We start from the raw sequence: 23263 nt of genomic DNA, 5'->3' as shown, positions 1-23263 counted from the left end.
CATCAGCCAAGGAGCGGCTCTGTCTTCTCACAGTGCTGAGAGGAGATGGGTTGCCAGCTTCAGAGGCAACTCTTCCAAGGGGAAGAGGTGGTTTTTGTCAGCAGAATCAGAAAGGAAACTATTCATCATGTGGGAATAAATATGTCTGTGTCCTCAGAAGAGAAATGCAGGTGGAGGGCACAGCCTCTCTGCACTTTCTCAGGGAGACTTGATGCATCCATGAGGTTAGCTAGCATCTACAGCTTCTCTACATCTGTGAAATCCTTTTCCTGCTGAAGGAGGAGGAGGCCATCAAGCCTTTTATACCAGGGTCCCATTCTTACTGTCATATTTCAGCCTGGGCCGGGGGAAGTTGAGGGTGGCATACTCTGTGGCATTCTGCATTTGTAAGTTCTTCACCTCTGCTGCAGAGCGCTCCCGGACTTTGGTGAACACTTGAATGTCTGCATAATGAATGCTGTCATCCTTCTTCACACTCTTGGGTTTACTCACGGTGGCATAGACAGGAAACTCTGGGACATCTTCGTACGTTGGAGCCTTTGGGGAGAAAGAGCTCTGGAAGGTCAGCTCCCTGGGCTGCTGCTATACATGCCTTCCCCAGACCAGGCAGAGATACCTTGCATACTGCCCCCAGCACCATCCAGCCCTCTGACACCTCAGGGTCAGAGAGAGATTTCATCCTACTGCTTCCACTGCACTTTAGGGGAGAAAAACGGGCGTGCATCACTGTGCAGCAATGCACATTGTTCCCACAGCCATTAAAGCCTATATAGGAGGAGATGATTCACCGCTCTGAATAAGCTGCCCCATGTCCTCCCAACCCATCTAGCCTAGGAAGTGGTGGTCAGCTCTGTCTTCTCAATATAAAGTTAGGAAAGCAACTCTGGGAAGCTGTTTACCTTTCTGCCAGGCTGATGCTGTTGGCTCTCATGTCTCACATTAGTTCCTGAAAAAGAAATACCAGCGGATCAGGTTAACACAACTGTTTATTGTTCCACCTTTGAATGCAGAAATGCAGCATCTGGTCCATGGGCTCTCCCCACTGGACACAAATCAAATTGCCACCTCATCTGACACCTTCAATCCTAATGCTGCCTCTGAGGCCCTCCTCCAAGAAGAAAGCCTGGGCTCGTTTCTTTGGAAAAAAATGAGGTTTGCCAGGATGACAACATGCTGTGGATCGCAATGTTCTTGGCAGAACCCAGGAGGACAGACACAGCACAGAGAGCTTCCTTGTCAGGCCCTTGGGGAAGTCAGATACAGTTTTAACTTTGTTATTTCCTTTGCTGCCTGGCAAACGTATTTTGCCCAGCATGGTCCAAAGGCCACAGGACATAATTGGGCTACTTAGGGAATGCACTTTATTCTGGGGGACTGATGTCAGACAGATGTTTGCAGCTCTTACAGGAGTTTAATGCAGCTTCTCCTACGCTGCCACTTGAGAGTACTCGCAGGTGTTTTGTTGTGAGACTCTGGTATTTTGAAGATACTGCTCAAGCCCCTTCCCTCCCCCTTGCCAAGTACCATGGCACATCACACGCCTTGCTTTAAGTTTTAAAGAAATCTTGCGCCTTGCTTCTACCAAACTTCTCTTGAGGAAGGTTAGGTACCAAAGAGTATGGGAGGGGAGCTCAGCCTCAGGGATCCAATTCATAGTCAGCACTGACTAATGTCAGCTAACCAGGGACTCAGTCACTCCACCTCTTCTTGTCCTCTAAAGCATTTTCACAAATCCTTACCTTGCTTTTCTTTCTTTCTTTTAAAAGGCGAAGGACAATTCCTGAAATCAGAAAGAGATGTCAGCCCTGAGAAGCCACAGCCTCTGGTCTCATAACATGCAAACCCAAATGCACCACCCCAGGGTACCACATCCACAGGTAATGAGAAAGGCCCAAGAACTGTCTCAGAGAAAAGCTGTTGAGCCAAGCCAGAACCTGAGCGACTCTTGCAGGGAGAAGGTCCAGAGCGGAGATGTGGGGATGCATTTCCTTCTTCTGTGACACGCCTACCATACCACACAGACACCCCCAAATCTCTTTGCCTTTCAGCCCTGCCTGGCTGTCCAATATGCATATGCATCAGAGTGAAGGAGAACAGATTTCACTGTAGTTTTGCAACTACATTTCCACAGCTGTATGTATGTTCAAAGATGCAGGATGCAGAGCATGGTCTCAGTTGGCCACAAAACCCTTCTCTTAGGGACAGATGCTCTGATGGCTCCGTACCCTGTGCTTTGGCCCCCCTTGCCCAAGGAGCAGCTCTGCACAGACCTTGTGCTAATTTAATGTTTCAGACAGTTTTCCTGTTCTCAGTTTTCCACTTAAAACACAACCAAACCAAACAAGCTATGCACTTAATAGAAGCCAAGCCAAACCCTAATCTCAGCTGTACCTGTGTGACCAGAAAGAGACAAGCCAAATACAGCTATGTTCCAGCCATGGAATGAACAGGAGCCAAATTCCTTCCAGCTGTAACAACAGAGCCAGGAGCTGAGCTCCTGCAGCCTGGTGCTGGCAGGGGAGCACAGGCTGTCTGGCAGAGCAGAGACGTGTCGCATTCTGGGCCAGATGCATGAAGGAAATGTTATCATCACATCACGCTCGGAGGGCTGGAGGAGAGCAGGTGCCAGCCTTTGTATGGCTCCTCCTGTGTACGCATGCCCATCTGGTGCTGGCCACCGACCAACACAGCGTGCAGCTGAGGGTCGCACATGGGTCTGCGTCTCTGCTGCAGTACAGGCAGCAGCTGAAAGTGGGCAGCTAGCACTTTTAATGGGGCTACAGAGTTACCAGATGGTTCCCAAGAAGCATTGTATGTCCCATACCATGTGCATTTGCCAGACAGTTCTGCCACAGGCAGGAACAATGCAGTGCCTGAGGCAGAGCTCTGCCTTTGCCGGCTTTTAGAGGCAGTTCCAGTGGGTGGGTGAGCAGGACAGTGTATGCAGTAATGCTTCTGGCACTCTAATGGCAGAACAAAAAAAGCATGAATGCAAGCAAAGAACTTGGAGACCTTCAAAATGGTCGGTAATGATTAACCAGACATGCTAGACCTGGGAAGTCAAAGGCAGCTTTGGGGATGGCAGGGCGGCCATGCATCTGTGCAAAAGGATTCAACACTGCTTTTCATGTCTCTGCTGTGTGCTGCTCCGTGGAGGCACCAATGCCCCTCCAGTCCTTGGCAGACAAAATCTGGGGGGCTGCCCCCAGGAGTTAGGGGCCTAGCTCAAGGCAGCATTGCTTTGTCTTGAGGTGGTTCTCACTTGGTTCTTGCAGCTCCCTCCTCCACTGTCTCTATGAGCTTGCAGGGTCTCCAGGGCCCGCCTTGCCAAGGCTTGTGTGCTAGAGCATTTTGCTTCTTTACAGCATTCAGGCACGTCGTGCAATGTAATTAGAATAGCACCATTTGAAGCAAAATCAGCAGGGTCCCTATCCTCTTTCCTGGGAGGTAGGTTGCAGTATCAGCTTTCCAAGCTGCTCTTGCTTGTTTTGGTTGCCTTCCTTTGTAGAGAGGGCATTAGCAGCCAGTGTGTAGGCTGAAGCTATTCTTAGGCTGTCTGCAGACTAATCACAGCCAGGCAGGAGACGGCATCTCCCAGCCTCAGATCTGCGGTCATTAGAACAGATGTGGCAAGGGGAACAAGAGTAGGGCAAACGTCTCCCCTCTTCTCAAAACCAGGCCAAACATGCTGTAACTAACTCACAGCCTGCTAGAAGCACATTGTATTCTGCATCACAGCACACAAGTCCCTGCTCCTGCATTGCTTCTTCCCCTTTCCCTATGTCAATGACAACCTGATGTCTGCCCTACACAAGCCTGCTTCACAGTGGGTCCTGAATTTTGTCATCTTTGCTGTCTATGCACACTGGAGGCCCTGAGTACTAAACCAAGAGGTGAGAATACCTGGGGCCTGCCCTCCACAGGACCATACTTGCAGAGGTACCCAGACCTGAGGGCACACTTTCCTTCATCAGTAACTTTCTTCCATGAATAAATTTGCTGTAATGGCTTTTCTTTAAAGACTTCAGGAACCTCCTTAGTCTCTTGCTCCTTGTCTCCCTTAGGTCCCATGCTTCAGTAGTGATCATGACAAGGATCTTCCATCCAGGAGAAGGTGGGTGCCTACCTTCCCTGAGCCCTTTTGTAAGTCTCAGCTTTATTTTGGAAGCCCAGATCTTTGTGGACATAGCTGTGGTGCTGAGGAAATATCCAGAAGTAAAAGCAGTATAGGTGCCTGGAAACACCTGAACTAAAATTAAGTACCATTTTTTTCCCTCTGTCACCAAGGCAAAGTTATGAATCATGCAAACTTCTGCAGCAGGGCTTCAGAGCACCAGTCTGCTCTTGATTGTGGTCCTCTGTAGGTGTATCCCAAGCCCACGTTACCAACAGCACCTTCCCATTTGCCTTCCTCTCTGCTTGCTCGGTGCCCATTAGAATAGCTTACAGTGCCCATTTGAATAGCTTACACAGCACAGGGACTGCCTGGGAGCCTGCGGCCTTTCTTCACCCATATATTTCCATGTGCAGGATAGGGAATGATGCTTGTGGGGAGAGAGCCCTGCTTTCTCCTCGCTGCACAGTCTATAAGTCAGATGTTAGCACTTGAGTCGCACAGGGGTGCCAGGGTCAAAAGGGTCTTTGGCCAGAGCTTTGCCCTCCGCTGCAGGAGTCTGCCAGAAGGCAGTGAGACCACCACCAGAAATACCATCTCAGCTTCTTACTTTCCATGCAGCCTCTGGGAAAAAAATCAAGTGGGACACAGGAGTCCTGCTCCACTAGCCTTGGGGGAGCAGAATTTGACATTGCCCCAGAGAAGCCAGCCTGCCACCATACTGCTCCCCAAATGGAGCAGACAGCTGCTCTCCTGCCTGGCCCTGCATAGATAAGTGACCTTCAGATTCTGGTTTATACTTCCTTTTGGAGGCAGAAGTGTTTGTGCATGGCCTGGCACTGTCTGGACCGAAAAGTGCCCCCACAGCATACACTGTAATGGTGTTGTTCGCACTCTGGAGTCTCTGGCCTTTCCAGTCCACGTAGCACACCTCTCTCTGCCACACAGCATCATCAGTATGCCTGGCAACTGCAGCTCTGCTCAGGGGAACCAGCCTGTGCCCCAGCCATTCCCTGATCAGGCTCTCGTCTGCTGCAGTAATGAAGCCGATGCCCTGAGTGCCTCATTTACCCTCTGCCACAGGGCAGAGGAAGTAGAAAATGTAACTTTTGGTGGGGGACATGTCAAGAACCAGCCTTCTACCTCCCACCTGCAGTTCCTGTTCCTAAATCCCAAACTCCTCTGCCCTCCAGCTCAGGGCTCAGGTTGGAAGGACCTCGGTGTCCTGAACCTCCTCCTCTGCTCCAGCCACCAGGTGATGCTGTGCCTCTTGTAATTATTAAAAAGCAGTGATGAATTTTTAATACTTTTAACAAATGCAGCGTTGGAGAGAATGACCTCGGAGCTTCATCTGATGTTCATGGCTCTCCCCCTTGTACCACTCCCAGAGCTGAAAATATTTCCACTTGGCACCGAATGATGCTCCACTGTGCCCTTTTCTGTAAGCACAAGGTCCAGGGCACAACATGAGCCAGGAGGGATTAAACTGTCACCCTCCCTTCCACGGAGAAAGAGCAACATCATCTGAAAAACACGGCCAGGATTTCCCAAGCGCAAATAAAGCCCACACAGACGTAGGCAGGGAGGGGGGCTGGATGAGCTGGGAGCAGGACGGGGTTGCTGACCCACGGACCCGTAGTGCCAGCACTGCCCCAGGGGCCCCCTCCCTGCAGTATGCCAAAGGGACACCTTAAGGCGAGCACCTGGCCAGAGGCCACTGGGGCAAGGGCAGGGATTTTAACGAGAGCCTTCCTAGATCTGAGCTACTCTCAGCTGCTGGCATGGCTGCGGGAACCTACCCTGCCAGTCCCAGGAAGCGCCACAGCCCGTCCGGGCCGAGACGTGTGGGTGACGAAGCCCCTTCGCCTCACCCTACGCTGCCTTTGGCAGGCAGGGGCTGCCCCGGCCTCCCATCGCCGCCCTGGCACCTGCACAGCAATGACCCAATGCCCCTGCCCACTTGCTCTCAGTTTCTGTCTGAGCTGGCAAGGTGCGGGGCTGAGAGCCGGGCGGGAGCCCTGGCAAAGGCAGCACAAGGCAGCAAGGCTTGCAAAGTCCACCCAAACTTTCGCTCGGGCTGCCCGCAGCTTTGTCTGCCATCGCCATGCCTGGCGGGTGCCGTACTCACCACGGTCGCCCGCAGCTGCAGAGATTGCCCATGTCGCTCCTTCCTCCATGAAGCAGAAGTGTTTTCTGGACAGGGAGAGCTTGTATTTCCTGGTTCCTGCTCGGCCCCTGGCTATTCCAAGGGAGTGTCTGGCAGTGTCGGATTTCTCTCCATCGCCGCACTGAGCTTTGCTAGGCCCGTGCGTGCCATCTACCGGAGGGCTTGCCCTGGGCTCTCGGTGCCCCCCGGGCCTGCGCTCACCTCTTGCTACCCAGGGAGCGGAGGGCAAGGCAGCAGCATGCCTCCAGGCCTCAGCCCTGCGGCTAAAATTCTGCTTTATGATTTGCACAGTGGATGTCCCTCTGCTATCCCTCTCTCCCACCAGCGCCATCCTGCTGATGCCAGCAGTGATGCAAAAGGGGATGGAGGAGGGACTTCAAATGTTCCTGAACAAAAGGAGAAACACCAGGGTGGGAGCTCTCAGTGCCGTTCCTGCTGTTCATCACTGCATCTCAAGCAGGATGTCAGAAAAATGTGTGGCATGGGCTGGCATCACCTGGGAAAGAGAGCGTATCTTCTTGGGAGGGAGGTGATGCCCCAGCGAAGGTGAGAGCAAGCTTGCAGCTCTACTCTCAGCTGATCTCTAGTGCGGCTGCTTCTGCTGCAGGCAGAAAGGCATACGCAACCTTAGGGACATTACTGGGAATCCATTTTTTTTAAAGCTACCTAGGTGAAACTACAGAATTGTGCTCTTAAGAATGACAGAACCCCACGAGGGACCTCACATCATTAAGGACCTGCAATACAGCTCTTAGGCTCACCCCTCAGCCTGTCAAACAGGAACATTAATGTGCATTTTACCTCTCTACCCCTGTTGAGAGACCTTCAGACTGTGGCTGGTCATTCCTGGGCTGAACAACAGGTAGCTGATCTCTGGTGGCTCTAAGAGAGCTGATACTCAATACTGAAAGATACTATGTTAATGTAGTCCTGGAGCAGAAACTGTGCTGCACAGCTTTGATTTGGCAGTCAGCCCCAGTTCTGTGCAGGCCTGAATGCCTCGTGGGATGTGCTGACAAGTGGGTAAGTTTTAATTCACGCTTCTGGAGGGCTATCTCAGGAACTGGCCCTAGTCCCCTACTCCAGCTATACGCATGCTCTCAACCAGGCTCACAGCATCATTTATCATGTGCCCGAGTGCAGAACAAAGCTTGTACCTGCCCAGAACTGGCAGGAGGAGAAGGGTTCTGCTTTGGAAGGACCACAGAGCAGCTGCTCTCCACAGCTGCTGAATCCTGGATGAGCTGCACTGTGACCTGCAGAGCCTGAGTCTTGCTCCGAAACTGCTGCTCAGCATGTAGCTGGAGAAATTTCACAGCTCAGCCTGCACCATAGCACCCCGGGGAGAATTTAGGATCGGATTTATGCAGGCAGATGGGATTCAGTCCTGGTCCCAACAGGACTGTGTCCTCAGTGTCCTGCAAAGACCAGGTGGTGTCAGGAGTCTGTCTCTGCTTGGGAAGTTGCAGACTGTGTGTCTCTGGGTTTGCCACAGACGCTGTCCATTTAGTGAGCCAGTGTCTATTTTGATTTCTGGGATAACTTGGGCTTTGTTGCTTTGTGGAGAAGAAAAAAAACAAGGCTGGGAGCCCGTTCCCATCAGCCCCTTTCACAAATACTGGAGCTGCTGGTTTGAGCTCCATCAGAGAAACAGAAAGGCATCAAAAACATTGGCAGAGCTGGAGAGCATTTGGCTGCCAGTCTGCATTCCCTCCTCAGTCTGTGTCTGCAGGGATGAAAGAAAGCATGGCCCGGCAAACCGATCAGGCTATTTTGTGCAAAGCCTGCCAGGGTGCACAGGAACAGCCCAGTGGCTGACACCAGGCAGTGCCAGCCCCTCTCACTGCATCACTGCTCAGGGCAGCTGTCTTCATGCACTCAGGGACATCGTCTGGGTAACAAGCTGTGCAACTGGCACAGGACGAGCCTGCAAGTGCCCAGCAATAGAGAATGAACTCATTGGAGAGCAAAGACAGGGCTAATAAAAGCCAGAGGGGGAACAGAATTGTGCAATGACTACTAATGCTGGGCATTTCTATTGCAATAGTGTCAAGGTACCTCAGACACTGAGGGCCTGGGACCACACTGTGATAGGTGTGGTACAGGCACACAACAAGCTGGCATTGTCTATAAAAAAATGAAGGAAAGAGAGGTCTGAACTGTTTTGGGCACTTTTGTCATAGAATCTGCTCCCTGTGCAGCCCCAGCCCTGGCCGCACGCTGTTTTCAGCCCCCAGTGGTTCAGCAACCCACAGCCCTTGTGTTGCAGAGTCAGATCAGGGCCAGATGGCATTTCATGCTTTAGTGTGTGCCATGTCTGCATTGTGTGTATGTGTGCACTCCTTCAGCCAGGCACCCTTTGCCCAGCTTGCAGGTCATATGTTGGCCATCCTCCCTATCCCAAATCCAGTGAAGATGCTTATCCTAGTGACAGGAGGCCTGCAGTGAGCAAGGGGACCATCGATCCTTCTTACCAGCACAGAAGATGCCAGATCAGAGACAAAGAAAAGCCTTTTATAGGTGCTGCTCTGAAGTGGCTGTGAGTTTGAGGAATCCTTTTATGGCAGGGGACTGAGGAAATTATGGCCATGCCTGAGCCCACACACAGACACAGGTCTGCCCTCATCACAGGGATGTGGACTTGGGAAATTAGCCCTCCTGGGGCTCAGGACTCGGATGGGTGCTGCTGTGGATGGGATGCGGTATGTATCTGGTGCAGTGCATGAGTCTGGTGCGGCAGGCACTGAGGAGGAGAGAGAGGCTTGTACACAGGGGAGCAGTTAAGGGCTGGGCTGTTCCTGCCCTTACAAGCATCTGCTTCAGGTGATTGAAAGTCAGTAGCCCAGGATTATCTCTGGAATTATTATGAATGACTTAGACAAAGCCTGTTGTAAAGGTGATTTTTATTTTGGCAGTGTCTGAAATACTTATCTGGTCCTACTTCATAAGTAAGGGCATCCCTCAGCAGTACAGACTGTGAATGTGGGTATCTGATCTGCACTGGGGCGGGGGTGGAGGCTTAGCCATCCTCCCACTTGGTCTCATGAGGCTGGCAGGCAGGGCTGCTCTTAATTTGACTCTGATCCTCGTGGCTGGCAAGGGCCCTGAGAAGTAGAAAATAGCTCCACAGTGGTTCACTCTGGTCTGGATCCCACTTTGCCTGGCAAGGGTGAAAGAGCAGCCTTATACCAGTGTTTCAGCAACCGAGGAGGTATACTGCATGGGGTGGACTCCTGAGAAGGGCATTTCTGGCCCTATCTATTCATGCAGGCAGAGTGCTGAAGCCTGCAGGTCACATCCCAGCAGGGAGAGGGAGAAGCTCTTTCCACAGGGACCTTGGAACCTCCTTTCTCCTCTGTGGGAGGGCTGCACTGAGGCATGCCAGGGACCCCCATATTTGGCCAGTGACACAGCATTTTGGCTGCTTTAATTGGCTCTGACAAGATGAGGATCACAACTGGCACCTGCTGAGCCCTCAGGGCCATCCGAGAGAGCAGCTGCCACTGACAGCAGCACACACGATCCCTGGCCCAACATCACAAGACTACAGAGACATTTCTCATGTAGCTGGTAGCATCACAGTGTCTGCAAAAGCGGCCAAATTTATCCCCTCTGCGACTCTACAGAGAGTGCTGAGATGCCAGCAAGGCACTGGGGATCTGAGCAGAGCTTTTCCCTTCAGCATTTTGGGGTTCAGTCCCCTCACAAGGGCTGAAAAGGTCTGCGTGTGAACAGCCTTACGTCCCATAAACTAGAGGGCTAAAGCAAGCAGAGACCGTGGCTTGGCATTTGTTTACTTGGGCTAACTCCAGCTCCAGGTCTGGAAATACACAGTGAGCCTCCAAGAGCCCATCACTCTACATCTTTTCTCCTCAAATCTACTGCCCACTGTGGGCTCCCTATAACAGCAAGCAACTCCAGCTGCACCTGAGCCAGGAGGGCCAATCACAGAGGTCCCCCTGGCTGCCCCATGGACAGAGTCCCTCCAAGTCCCCACTGATGCCATTTCCACAGATGAGCTCAGTGTGAACTCTCCACCGCTCTGCTCCCCGCATCTGGAGTAGCTAAGGCACTTCCATCCTTCCTGCTGCAGAGTAGCTTGGCCAGAAGCAACAAGAATCCAAGGCAAACAAGAGCAGATCAGAGGCAGATTTATTCCTCTTTCCTCCTGAGAGCTGCAGGCACTTTTACAGACCAACAGGCACCTTCCATCTTCACAAAGGTCAGCCACCAGCTCAGAAGTGAGGCACTGGGATCATGTCTTCCTTCCCTCTTCCCAGTACCTTTCTGGGCTAGAGCACAGCAGCTGTTTAACAGCCCACTGCGACACAGACTCACAGTTTAGGGTAAGAGTGACCCTTGCCATTTGGGGTAAGAGAAGAGCACCCTGCATGGTGCTCGATGAGCATTTGACCTAGGAGAAAACTTGCATTATAGTCCCTCTTCAGTCCCCCTCTTTTTTCAGCTCCAAGCCCCTTTTTTCCAGCCATCAGCCTTACGAAGCAGAAGTCTGGCACATATATGGCTGCCTCACAGCCCTGCTAAACACTTGATGGTGAGAAATAGGAGTCTGGCACCATGGATTCCCCAACCCTGTCCCCCCCCCTCCCTGCTCAAGCCCAGATCTGGGGCCTTTAGGACTCCTCCTTCCCTTTTCCTTCCTCAGACTGTTCTTCTTTCCCCACTGGCTGCTCCTGTTGGGTTATCTTCACCTCATTGACTCTGGCCTTCACGTCCTTCCCTGTCCGGGGAGCCACAATGCTTAAGATGCCATCGTGGGACAATGTGGCTCTCACCAGCAAGGGGTCGACATCCAGAGGAAGGATGTAGGTCCTGGTGAACTCTCGGGAGATGAAGCCATGGCGGTCAGCCTTCTGTGGGTGCTGCCCCATCACCTCCAGCAGGTTGTCTACGGTGCGGACAGTGAGCTCATCCGGCAGGAAGTGACAGACATCCAGGAACACCTGGAATTTGTGCTCATTGAGGCTGACCTCAGAGGTGCCTCGATCCAGCTGCTTATTGATCCGAGGTCTGATGTAGTAGCCATGGTACAGGGCAGGGGCTAAAATCTCACATGGGGACACACCTGAAAATGAGACTCAGTGAGGAGTGTGGAGTTTCCAGGGGAAGGATTTGGAGAAGGATGCTTGGCAGCAGATAGGGGAGGGTGACAGGAGAAGGCTGGGACCTGGCAAACACCTTGGTTCTGACACCACATCAGCACAATATGGACAGAGTCTGTTGCGGTTCCTGTCTTTCTGTCTCCAAAACACACACAGACACAGATGCCTGCCAGCCAGTGCCTCCCACCACACAGCCAGTGGCTGCCAGCAAGCCAAGGGCTGGCATCCAGCTTTCACATGTCTGCTGGGTGGACGGGGGGGACTGGTAGGTGCACTGGGCGCTCTGCAGTGCAAAGCCCACAGCCAGGGATGGGCATGGAAAATGCTGATGGTGAAGAAACTGCCCTGGAGAACTAAAGGCCTTTTGTGTGCCATTGTTCAGGGGGCTTTCCTTGGAGCTTTTTGCCTTTTCATGCTGTTGTGCTGGTGCTGAATGGTTCTGCTGCTGCCCACATTCCTTCCCCTCCGACAGCCACTGCCCAGCTTTGTGCTGAACACCCTAGCTCAGCTTTTCTCCACTGCCCCCGGCTGCAAAAACTCCCCCCTGGTGCATTTTGCTCCATGTTTGCACAGCATATGCATGAAGGCCAGACCACTGGGGGCATAAGGGAGGGACAGGAGAAACAGCAGTAGGCATGGATGGAAGAAGTGGACCTGAAAAGAGAGACCTTGGCTATTCCCCACTGATTTGACCTGGGTTCTTATGCTCAAAATTCCTTGGTTACAGCCTCCCTGGCCTGCTCTGGAGCTCAGTCTCCCCAGGGGGACTCTACCAGCCCTCCTGCACCAGAGGAGAGAAAGGTGCCGGGGGGATCCCATCTCCTTTCTTACCTTCTCCAAAGTTCTGGTCGTAGATCTTGCTAGGGTTGGCAAACTCATACTCCGAGCTCATGGGGTAGGCATGGGGGACAGTCCGTGCAGCCATGGCGTGTCCGGGAAGGGGACCTTCCAAGCACTCACTGCCTCTGAGAGTGAAGGCTGCAGATTGCAAGGTTTTAATTGGGCGAATTCCACAGGGAGGAGTGTGTGATAAAAAGATGGACCAAAATAGCCACCCGCACAGGCCCCAGGATGCCTCGCCAGGGTGACGAGGGAAGCTTCTCGCTGCATTCCAGCAGGGAGTGCAGACACTGACTGCAGTCAGGGACACCTCGGGAAAACCCTGCACCTCCTCCCAGCCTTGGAGATCCCCTCCTCGAGCAGGGGTTGCAGGAGGCAAATGGGCAGACAAATACAGCAGGGAGGCACAGAGGTGAGGTGAGGGAGGCTGAAATAGGGGACAGCAGGACAGACCCCAGGCTCTGATACCTATGGTGCTCCCAAAGGCAAGAAGGCTCATTGCAAGTCCCTGACACTGGTCCTGCTGGCCCTGAAGCACCCCATGGGGATGGGGCAGTAGTTAATGCTGGCTGGTGCTTGATCAGGTCATGCAAAGTCACGTGAAGTCACTATCACACCCATTGCCCCACTGTGAGCTTAGGGCCCAAATCAGCTCCTCCTGTGCCCTATACAAAGGAGCTTGATTTTCCAGAAGCTGAGGGGACGGCTCAGGCCGTTTGTTCCTGTGAGTGGTGAGGTGCTGCAGGTAGTTAAGCAGGGCTAGACAGGATCCAGATCCCACTACTGACACCTCCACATCCCGAACTGTGCTGCTGCAAGCTGGCTGTGCAGACTGTCCCCTGGCCAGGGCTTTGGCACAATGTAATGAGACCTGGAGAAATGCCTGTGCCAGAGATCACGAGTTAACCAGGGATCTGAAGCTGGCATAGATCCAGTTTTATTGAACTGGGGAGTGGGGCTGGCAGAAGTAGTACCTAGTTAAGCTTCTTGTACCCTGAAACCAGAGATTTCATTGACTCCATGACCCTGCAGTATGAGAGCGCAGATGCGCTGCTGTTGATGTAATGGGGAATTAGAGAAGGTATTTATGGCCTGAGCTTGCACAGAGCAAATTCTGCTCCCTGTTCTTGCAGGCAAGCTGAGAGGAAGGGGGTCAGACCCTTTTGCAAGGGTCTGGTGTTGCTAGCAGTACGAATGATGAGCCTCTGAACCAGTAATTATATTTAAGTTGTGAGCTCTCAGAGGCAGAGACTAGCTCTTGCCCTTTAAGGACAGTTGCTAGGCTGAACCCATTCCCATGATTTAGGTTCACAGGTGAGGCAGGAATTAAAATAAATGTGTGAATTAAGATGTATTAAGAGCATAATTATAGGAAATCAGCTTACTGCAGAGGCACAGGCAGACAGAGGTAGTTTGCCACCCTGAGAAGGCATGTTGCCGCGCAGCACCGTGGAGGCTGTTGGCATGCCCGGTTTATCTCTGCTTACAGCCCTCTGGAGTACTCTGAGGTCACAGAGTGCCGGGCTCTTCTGCTCTCTCCAGCGAAGTGGGTTTTGTAGTGGGCAAAGGACAAGAGGTGTTGGGCTGAAGCACTGGGGAGAAAGCCATCCTTCATTTGAACACCCACCAATGGGCATGTGCTAAGGCAGCAGGGCTTACTGGGCTGCAGAGAGCTGCACTGCAGGGGTGTCTCAGCAAAAACCTCCTGGGATCTTTCCTGCCCCCTGATTAAAGCAGGCCTGTGGCTTCCTTTGCATTATGGCAAGGCAAAGGAACTCTGTAGTCTCTTCCTCGACTGGTGGGTGATGTGGGGAGCTGAAGTCTCAGTGCTGGCAGTGGGAACAATGGCCCCTTGTCATTTTCCCTGTGAGCCAAAGATAGGAGCTGCATTGATCCTGCTGGCATCCAAAGCAGCTGGGAACATCCGCCAAGCCTGCCGGGGACTCTGCAGATAAACAGCACGTGGGGAGCGGGGCGGGTGGCTGGACAGTTTGGCTTCTTGCTGCCCCATTAGGCTCCTTTTCTTCTTCTCCCCTTCCCCCTCCTCCTCAGCAGTGTGTTCAAATCCCCGAGACAGCTACTGGGCACTGCTGAAGGGACCAGCCCAGGAGCGGGACAATAAAATCCCTGACACCACTGTTCAAGAGGCCTCAGGCGGGGGGGAAGGCCAGGCCAGCTGCACGGATATAAAGCTGTCCCCAGCTCCCGGCACAGCACTGCAGCACAGTTGTTTGCCAGGCTCCTCCAGCGCACTCCAATGGATATCACCATTCATAACCCCCTGATCCGCAGACCCCTGTTATCTTGGTTGGCACCGAGTCGTATCTTTGACCAGATTTTTGGAGAGCACCTGCAGGAGTCAGAGCTGCTCCCTGCTTCCCCCAGCCTCAGTCCCTTCCTGATGAGATCCCCCATTCTTCGGATGCCCAGTTGGCTGGAGACGGGACTCTCTGAGGTAATCTTCCCTTCTTAATGCTCTTTGTTATCGCTGTGTGCACATCCTGATGGGTCTGGAGCTGGAGACCCATGAGAGCTGAGAGCTTGGAAGCTGCTTGTAGGTGGTTATTAGGAAAAGGCTGGGGAAAAGGGTGCTATGTTTGTGCCTCTGCTCCTTCATTTGTGACTTAGAGCAAGTATTGCCATAGTGTTGGGAACAGAGGCAAGCTGAGCTGAGTGTGTGCGGGAAATGACTGTAAGAGCTGATGGAAGAAAGGAGGAAGCCTAATTTCCCCATCTGCTCTGCAAAACGTTCAACCCCACTCCCTCCTGAGAAGCAAACAGCACGGGGTAGTGGGCAGGGATAGGGGGATCCTCATGTCAGGCAGCGTGGGAGCTCAGTATTGCTGAGGAAAAAGGGGCCTATTTTAAAGAGCCACTGCTGAGGAGAGCAACATTTTAAGATACAGGACCCAAAGGATCTTGAAGTAGCCATCTGCTTGCTTCAGGGGCTGAGCCAAGAGGCACACAGTTCAACTGACCTTGCCTGTTCTGCGAGTCAACTGTTCTATTTGCAAGTAACTTGTAGAGCTATTCTAAGCTAGAGGAGTGAAAGTATTTTTTTTAATCTTTGCATAATGTTTCCCTTGATTTAGTGACCGGGATCTGGCTGTCCACTGAAGCAGCCATAATAAGCACCACAGATAACAATGACTGACTAAATCAGCGGGGAAACCTTCACAAATAATCTAGAAGGAGGAGGAAGTGCTTAGACTCCCAGGTCAAACTGTAGAAACCAGTAAGCCTAGAGCTGGCACAGAGACTGCCTCCACATCCCAGAGCAGAGCTCCAAGAGGCCCACATGCTTGCTGACCATGAATGCAGCAGGAAGACAGAGACAGCCAGCTCATATAGCAAAGTCTCAAAACATGTCCAAGACAGGCAGAAAATGAAAATTCAACCTCAGGAAGCAGCAAAAAGCAGTATTTGGTAGAGGCAATAAAGTGCAAAATGGAAGGGAAGGAGGTGAGATTAGCAGCAGGTGACTCAGTTTCGGCAGAAGTCCTGCTGCTCAGATAACAGAGGTAAGCAGTGAGGCAGTACTACTCACCAGTGACACACTATTTTGGTTACTAAAGAGTGACAATGCAGGGGAAAGCCTGCAAGCCTGCAGGTGAGCTGCAGTCAGCTGCACAGTCAGGGTTTCTTTTGCTTGAAAGACTTTGCAAAATGCAGTCACAGAAACTGGAAACCTCCAGACATTCTGTAAAAAGAATTGGATGTGAAACCTGTATGCCAACTAAAGAGTCAGTTTTAACAAATTCAGATTAAGAGAATCTCTTCCTCACTCACAAGGAAAACATTTATCCCATGTGATCAAGAGAAAGCCTTCACATTTTCGATTCTGTAGTGATGGGCATGAATGTAACAGGCCAGCAAGGGATAAAGCCACCCAGATCAGAATCCCAGGATCAAATGAAGGTCAGACAGTGCCATGTGTAATACCAGTTTGAGTCTTGAACTGCTATATTCTGAGAGCCTTTTTAAGCTGAAACCCTCACCTGCTTTTTTCTGAAGAGACCTCCTTGTTTTGCAGATGCGACTGGAGAAGGACAAATTTTCTGTAAATCTTGATGTGAAGCACTTCTCCCCTGAGGAGCTAAAAGTGAAGGTGCTTGGGGACATGGTAGAAATTCATGGGAAACACGAGGAGCGCCAGGTACTTCTACTTTAACTGTGCGACTGATAGAGTCAGTGTGAACTTCCTCATCTATGGTTAAACAAGGAGACTGCAAAACAATCCTCTCATGTGCTCATCTCAAATACTTCTAATGTTTTTTATCACCAATCCTAATGGAAGATGCTCCGTGCAACCTCCCCTGCTGATCCCAGATGGGGCAGCAACAGGGTAGAGATTTATTGCTGATGAACTCTGAACTGAACTGAAAAATCATCTTTGAAATGGGCATTTCTGGGCCTCCCTCTTTCTGGGAAGAGGTCAGGAATGCAGGGAGGCATTCAATAAGCTAACAACAAATGGCAATAATTAAACCATATAATGAATCAGGCCGAAACAGCCCTGTGCCGTTACCATGAGGCTACCTTTTCCTGAAAAAGGTCCATCTATCAGCTTGTAATCCTTAAAGGCTGTGTTCTGCTGTCAGTCATCCCACTGGTTGATGGCTTTGGAGACCTGTGTGGCAATTGGGCAGACAGAAGTCAAAAGCCATATCCAAAGCTGTACGTAACAGGGTTTGCCAGTCCCCATCTCCCTCCTACCCCCACCTCCTTGCCAGAAGGAAACGAATCCACATGACAAAGTAGCTATGCCACTGGAATTGTCAGCTCTAAGAGCATCTGGAAGCACAAATCTGTCAGTCAGGAAATACAGCCTTACTTGTAGCTGGTGGAAGCCTGTAATCCTGACATAGCTTCTGCAAATTTTTTTGGCTAAGAAAATAATCAAGCACTATAGCAGAGATCAGCTCACTAGGAAGCTGTGTATTACTAGAGCTCTGGACACCCTCAGGAACAGGCATGGCTGGCACTGCATGTAGGTCTAGCTCCTGCATCTTAGGCATGACAGCACACCACTGTGCAATGAAGCCAGTCTCTGGCTGGCACAAGAGCCGGAACATAAAGCCTCCTCCTGTACCTGCAGGCACCTGCAGCCTAGACAGGGCAGTGTCTCACTTCAGCCAGTCCTGGCTCTTTAAAAAGGGCATCTCATAATAAAAACTCTTTTAACTTTCTGAAAAGTTTTCCTTTGAGTGCTGGAGCTTCCTGATCTCAGACTTCATGCAAAGGGCCCATAGTTTAGGTGGAACTGAGTGAACATTTCTAATCAGGGCTGTTCCTTCTCTTCTCCTTTTGAAGGATGAGCATGGCTTTATTGCCAGGGAGTTCAACAGGAAATACAGGATTCCAGATGATGTGGACCCTCTGACCATAACCTCATCACTCTCTCTGGATGGCGTCCTGACGGTGAGCGCACCGAGGAAACAAAGTGACGTCCCTGAGCGCACTATCCCTATCACCCGTGAAGAGAAGCCTGCCATTGCAGGAGCCCAAAGGAAGTAGGCTGCTACTTAAAGTCACTGTGGGGGGCCATTCAAGAGCACTTTTCATCAGATACCATCTATACTGAATGGCTACTCTTATTATTTATGCTGAGTAAGTTTACTAACAAATAAAACATGAATAAGCAGTTTGTATTTTTTTGGTTTGAGCACCAAGGACAAGGGAAGTGTTGGGTCAAGAAAGCTGTGTAAGGTTGCTGTGCAGGGAAACATACCTGGCATCATTCTTGCTTAGAGCTTGAGTGGCAGGTGTGTCCAGGAGAGCTCATCTTGGTGTTCAGAAACACTTTGCTAGTTTCACTTTGTGTACACTAATGTTTTGCAAACATCTAATTGCGTAAGCCTTTTCCTTCATTGTTGCCAGAGGATTTCAGACTGGTTCAGAAGCAACAGAAAAGTTTCTCAAGTGATTAGACTGGTAAAACAACTTCATGACACTCGAAACCCATTTGAAGTGTGGGTATTAGATAACAACTGAATGGAAGACAACTGTATCTTAAATCTCTAGAATGACTCAAGAAGAAGCATCCAAATGCTGCAACCAATTCAGAGCAGTTACAGATGAAAACTGCAGAGCTGCAGTAAACACGAGTATAACCAGAAAGGAAAAAAGTGTCCTGCTCTCATGGTGCAAATCACTTCACTTTGAAACTATGTTGTCAGTGCCCTTCAAATAATGAACAGGATCTGACGTCTACAGTATTAATCTGATTTATGCTAACATTGTTGAGTAGTACAAAACACTATTAAATCCTTCTCAGGTGTCATCATCTGCTTAGCACCTCTCTTCAAAGGGATATGAACATAAAGGAAAGGCTGTATTACTGGAACTGAATTTCTAAAATTCATCTCCAAAAAGGACAGAATGCCATAGATCTGTTGCACAGGTCATCAGACTCAGTTATGACCTGACCTACTTTCTATGTTACTTATAGCTGCTAAGACAAAAGTCATATTAGAAGGGATCAGTTTAAATCTCAAATGAACTGAGAAGGCATCCTTCTTCCATGGCTTTAAGCAAGAAAAACAAAATGAACACTCAGTGATGTGGGGTCATTGTCAAATACCCCAAATCCCACCTAGTCTAGTGTTTCCTATTAGCTGGTTCTAATAAGCTCTTGCAGTTAAGGTGTTAGTTGGGCCTGACTGAAAAGGTGCAGGGTGACTGGTGACTTGCAGTCCCCTCTGCACACAAAACAAATGACAGAAACACACATAGGTTACAAACAATACAGCTTAGAAAGCAGGAAGAACCTTTTTCACATGATGCTACATTTGGCTTTAATGTGTGACAGGTCTTTTTGCTTGAAGGACATCCTTGTAGCACTGCTAGCAGACAGGCCTCCTGTTTTTCTGAAGGCAAAGTCTTCAGATTCTCTCCATCTCTGTTGCTTTTCCTGCATCTTTCTTGTTCCTTCTCTGAGTGTTGGACACAGGCAAAGAAAATGCTGCCATATGGAGGCCTGTAGTCTATTGTGTAGCAAGACTAAGCAGTTTGGTTGAATGGACCAATGAGGTTCTTGTTCAAATCCTAAAAGAATAAACACAAAAAAACTTGAGGAACTAAGTGCAAAATAGTAAGAACATATCCAGAAAGTGCAACTGAGGGAAAGCTTTTCTATAGAGCAGGGTTTGTTAGGCTCAAACTCAGGAGCAAGTAATGGGAATTTTGAGTGAAAGCTCCTTGGGGATAAATGTGATGAGGTTACCTAGACAAGAACACTTGAAATGCAAATACCACTCCCTGAATGACTCGAAATACCTGTTCTGTGGTGGCACAGGAGCACAACTCAACAATGAGAAAAGCACAGAAAACAATTCTGTCATCTCTAAGCACAAATGTCATTCAGAAGCTCCTCTTTAGCTACACCACAGATCCAACAGACTATGTTTCAGTTCTGTCCACATACTTTTCATTCACTGATGCTTTCCCTTGTTGTAATCTGAAGAGTATGTTGTTTCAAAGCAGTGAGTATACTGAAAAGAAAAACTCACATTTAGCATGGCTAAATATAAGTAAAAAACTTTAACATTTTATATCTTACAGGAAGACCAAAGTATCTGAAATTGCACTACTTTCAAATCAGTCTAACCTAAGATCACAAAGCTTTGCTGATGACTTTTGATTCACCATCTGAACAGCAAAGGAAAGAGAGCTGTACTGGGGCCACTGTTACAAGGAGTAAGACCGAGTTTAAACAAAAAAGCATTCCTCACATCTTTATTCCTGTAGTGAGACTGTTGTAGGGCACTCATCAGAGAAAAGGGTGCTGACTGTTGCCTTTCTGCATTTTTAAAAAACAGTAGAAAAGACTAGGAGCAGGGCTGCAGAAAGGGAAGCTACTCATGGGAGGCTTACCTCTGATGTATTCATAGCTGGGGCTGGAAAGGATAATGACCTGTATGCATGACAAATTATGTGACCAGTGATCATCTCAACTGAGATTTGCTGTATCCACAATAAGGAAAAGCACAAGGACATCCTTGGGAAGGAAGCGGCTTGGGCTGCACAGTTCTCTGGATATCGTATCACTATTCATTCCAGTTCCCCATAAGGTTTTTTGTTCAGTAATCATTTTCATTGGTGGTGCACCTCCAGCCAAACGGGGAAAACTTAGAAGTGCTGTCCTGGTCCATCCACAGTTCCCCATGGCCAGTAGCATGCATTAAGGAGCCATGAAGGGAGTTCTACAAACAGATCTTGGACATGATCTCGCAATAGAAATCAACAACTCCCTAGGATCAGCTTGGATCTCAACAGCAGGTAACATGACATGGAATGTTGTCCCTTCCACCCCCTGGTGACTGGAGAGGGATCTCCTACACTTCCACATGTGACACAGGGCATCAGAGAACTGTGTTCCTTCTTGATGCCAAAAAGCTTTCTTTTTTCATTGTGGTGGTTTGTGGGTTTTTTTGGTTTGTTTTTTTTTTTTTTTTTCCACGGGCAGCAGGGGGAGATGGTATGCTAAGTATCTGTTTTCTTAAACTGTGATACTGGTTTCTCAGCTTCACCTTGCCTCTCAGAGTAACTTACTCACCCTTTGACATAGACGAAGTGATTTACCAAAGGCCACAGGAACCTAACGCCTGAGCCAGGCCCAGGCCTCATCAACTGCAGGCACTAGATCTGTTGGAGCTTGCCTTTGCCGATTTTAAGCCTTCCACTGCCATTACCCCTGTGTCTCCTGAAACGCTGTCCTTGCCCTGTGCAACAGCTGAGGGCACACAAATAGAACAGGCAACCGTAAAGCATCGCTATTCTCTCTCAAGCTGTAACGCGCGGGCCCGGGACTGCAGCGGCCACCATGGCTCTTCACTCTCAAGCTGTAACGCGCGGGCCCGGGACTGCAGCGGCCACTGTGGCTCTTCTCTCTCAAGCTGTAACGCTTGGCCCCGGGACTGCAGCGGCCACCGTGGCTCTTCGCTCTCAAGCTGTAACGCGCGGGCCCGGGACTGCAGCGGCCACCATGGCTCTTCTCTCTCAAGCTGTAACGCGCGGCCCCGGGACTGCAGCGGCCAGCAAGTGTCTTCTCTCTCAAGCTGTAACGCGCGGGCCCAGGACTGCAGCGGCCACCATGGCTCTTCTCCCTCAAGCTGTAACGCGCGGGCCCGGGACTGCAGCGGCCACCATGGCTCTTCGCTCTCAAGCTGTAACGCGCGGGCCCGGGACTGCAGCGGCCACCGTGGCTCTTCTCCCTCAAGCTGTAACACGCGGGCCCGGGACTGCAGCGGCCACCGTGGCTCTTCTCCCTCAAGCTGTAACGCGCGGGCCCGGAACTGCAGCGGCCACCGTGGCTCTTCTCCCTCAAGCTGTAACGCGCGGGCCCGGGACTGCAGCGGCCACCGTGGCTCTTCTCCCTCAAGCTGTAACGCGCGGGCCCGGGACTGCAGCGGCCACCGTGGCTCTTCTCCCTCAAGCTGTAACGCGCGGGCCCGGGACTGCAGCGGCCACCGTGGCTCTTCTCCCTCAAGCTGTAACGCGCGGGCCCGGGACTGCAGCGGCCACCGTGGCTCTTCTCCCTCAAGCTGTAACGCGCGGCCCCGGGACTGCAGCGGCCACTGTGGCTCTTCGCTCTCAAGCTGTAACGCTTGGCCCCGGGACTGCAGCGGCCACTGTGGCTCTTCTCCCTCAAGCTGTAACGCTTGGCCCCGGGACTGCAGCGGCCACCGTGGCTCTTCTCTCTCAAGCTGTAACGCGCGGGCCCGGGACTGCAGCGGCCACCGTGGCTCTTCTCTCTCAAGCTGTAACGCGCGGGCCCGGGACTGCAGCGGCCACCGTGGCTCTTCTCTCTCAAGCTGTAACGCGCGGGCCCGGGACTGCAGCGGCCACCGTGGCTCTTCTCTCTCAAGCTGTAACGCGCGGGCCCGGGACTGCAGCGGCCACCGTGGCTCTTCTCCCTCAAGCTGTAACGCGCGGGCCCGGGACTGCAGCGGCCACCGTGGCTCTTCGCTCTCAAGCTGTAACACGCGGCCCCGGGACTGCAGCGGCCACCGTGGCTCTTCGCTCTCAAGCTGTAACGCGCGGGCCCGGGACTGCAGCGGCCACCGTGGCTCTTCGCTCTCAAGCTGTAACGCGCGGGCCCGGGACTGCAGCGGCCACCGTGGCTCTTTGCTCTCAAGCTGTAACGCGCGGGCCCGGGACTGCAGCGGCCACCGTGGCTCTTCTCTCTCAAGCTGTAACGCGCGGCCCCGGGACTGCAGCGGCCACCGTGGCTCTTCTCTCTCAAGCTGTAACGCGCGGCCCCGGGACTGCAGCGGCCACCGTGGCTCTTCTCTCTCAAGCTGTAACGCGCGGCCCCGGGACTGCAGCGGCCACCGTGGCTCTTCTCCCTCAAGCTGTAACGCGCGGGCCCGGGACTGCAGCGGCCACCGTGGCTCTTCTCTCTCAAGCTGTAACGCGCGGCCCCGGGACTGCAGCGGCCACCGTGGCTCTTCGCTCTCAAGCTGTAACGCGCGGGCCCGGGACTGCAGCGGCCACCATGGCTCTTCTCCCTCAAGCTGTTAACGCGCGGGCCCGGGACTGCAGCGGCCACCGTGGCTCTTCTCTCTCAAGCTGTAACGCGCGGGCCCGGGACTGCAGCGGCCACCGTGGCTCTTCGCTCTCAAGCTGTAACGCGCGGGCCCGGGACTGCAGCGGCCAGCAAGTGTCTTCTCCCTCAAGCTGTAACGCGCGGCCCCGGGACTGCAGCGGCCACCATGGCTCTTCGCTCTCAAGCTGTAACGCGCGGACCCGGGACTGCAGCGGCCACCGTGGCTCTTCTCCCTCAAGCTGTAACGCGTGGCCCCGGGACTGCAGCGGCCACCGTGGCTCTTCGCTCTCAAGCTGTAACGCGCGGCCCCGGGACTGCAGCGGCCACCATGGCTCTTCTCCCTTAAGCTGTTAACGCGCGGCCCCGGGACTGCAGCGGCCACCGTGGCTCTTCTCCCTCAAGCTGTAACGCGCGGGCCCGGGACTGCAGCGGCCACCGTGGCTCTTCTCTCTCAAGCTGTAACGCGCGGC

The 23263-nt window shown here is 51.8% G+C and overlaps 3 protein-coding genes across 3 annotated transcripts; 1 reads left to right on the top strand and 2 right to left on the bottom strand.

Moving 5' to 3' along the window:
* Positions 1-300: 300 nt before the first annotated feature.
* C19H11orf52 (chromosome 19 C11orf52 homolog) lies at positions 301-6274 on the bottom strand. Its single transcript, XM_009485678.1, has 4 exons — positions 6243-6274; positions 1740-1780; positions 900-946; positions 301-537 (listed from the first exon to the last, which is right to left on the bottom strand). Exons 1-4 carry the CDS (start codon positions 6272-6274, stop codon positions 301-303), a joined length of 357 nt encoding a protein of 118 aa, XP_009483953.1.
* A 4641-nt stretch (positions 6275-10915) lies between these two features.
* HSPB2 (heat shock protein family B (small) member 2) lies at positions 10916-12329 on the bottom strand. The gene is made up of 2 exons (XM_009485676.2): positions 12236-12329; positions 10916-11367 (listed from the first exon to the last, which is right to left on the bottom strand). The coding sequence occupies exons 1-2, from the start codon at positions 12327-12329 to the stop codon at positions 10916-10918; spliced, it is 546 nt and encodes a 181-aa protein (XP_009483951.1).
* Positions 12330-14501: 2172 nt separating this feature from the next.
* CRYAB (crystallin alpha B) lies at positions 14502-17761 on the top strand. The gene is made up of 3 exons (XM_009485675.2): positions 14502-14699; positions 16278-16400; positions 17558-17761. Exons 1-3 carry the CDS (start codon positions 14502-14504, stop codon positions 17759-17761), a joined length of 525 nt encoding a protein of 174 aa, XP_009483950.1.
* Positions 17762-23263: the final 5502 nt, after the last annotated feature.

The sequence above is a fragment of the Pelecanus crispus genome, chromosome 19, assembly GCF_030463565.1.
Source record: "Pelecanus crispus isolate bPelCri1 chromosome 19, bPelCri1.pri, whole genome shotgun sequence".
Classification (NCBI taxonomy): Eukaryota; Metazoa; Chordata; class Aves; order Pelecaniformes; family Pelecanidae; genus Pelecanus; species Pelecanus crispus.
The sequence above is the reverse complement of the archived record's forward strand: the minus strand, read 5'-3'. Positions and strand labels throughout refer to the sequence as shown.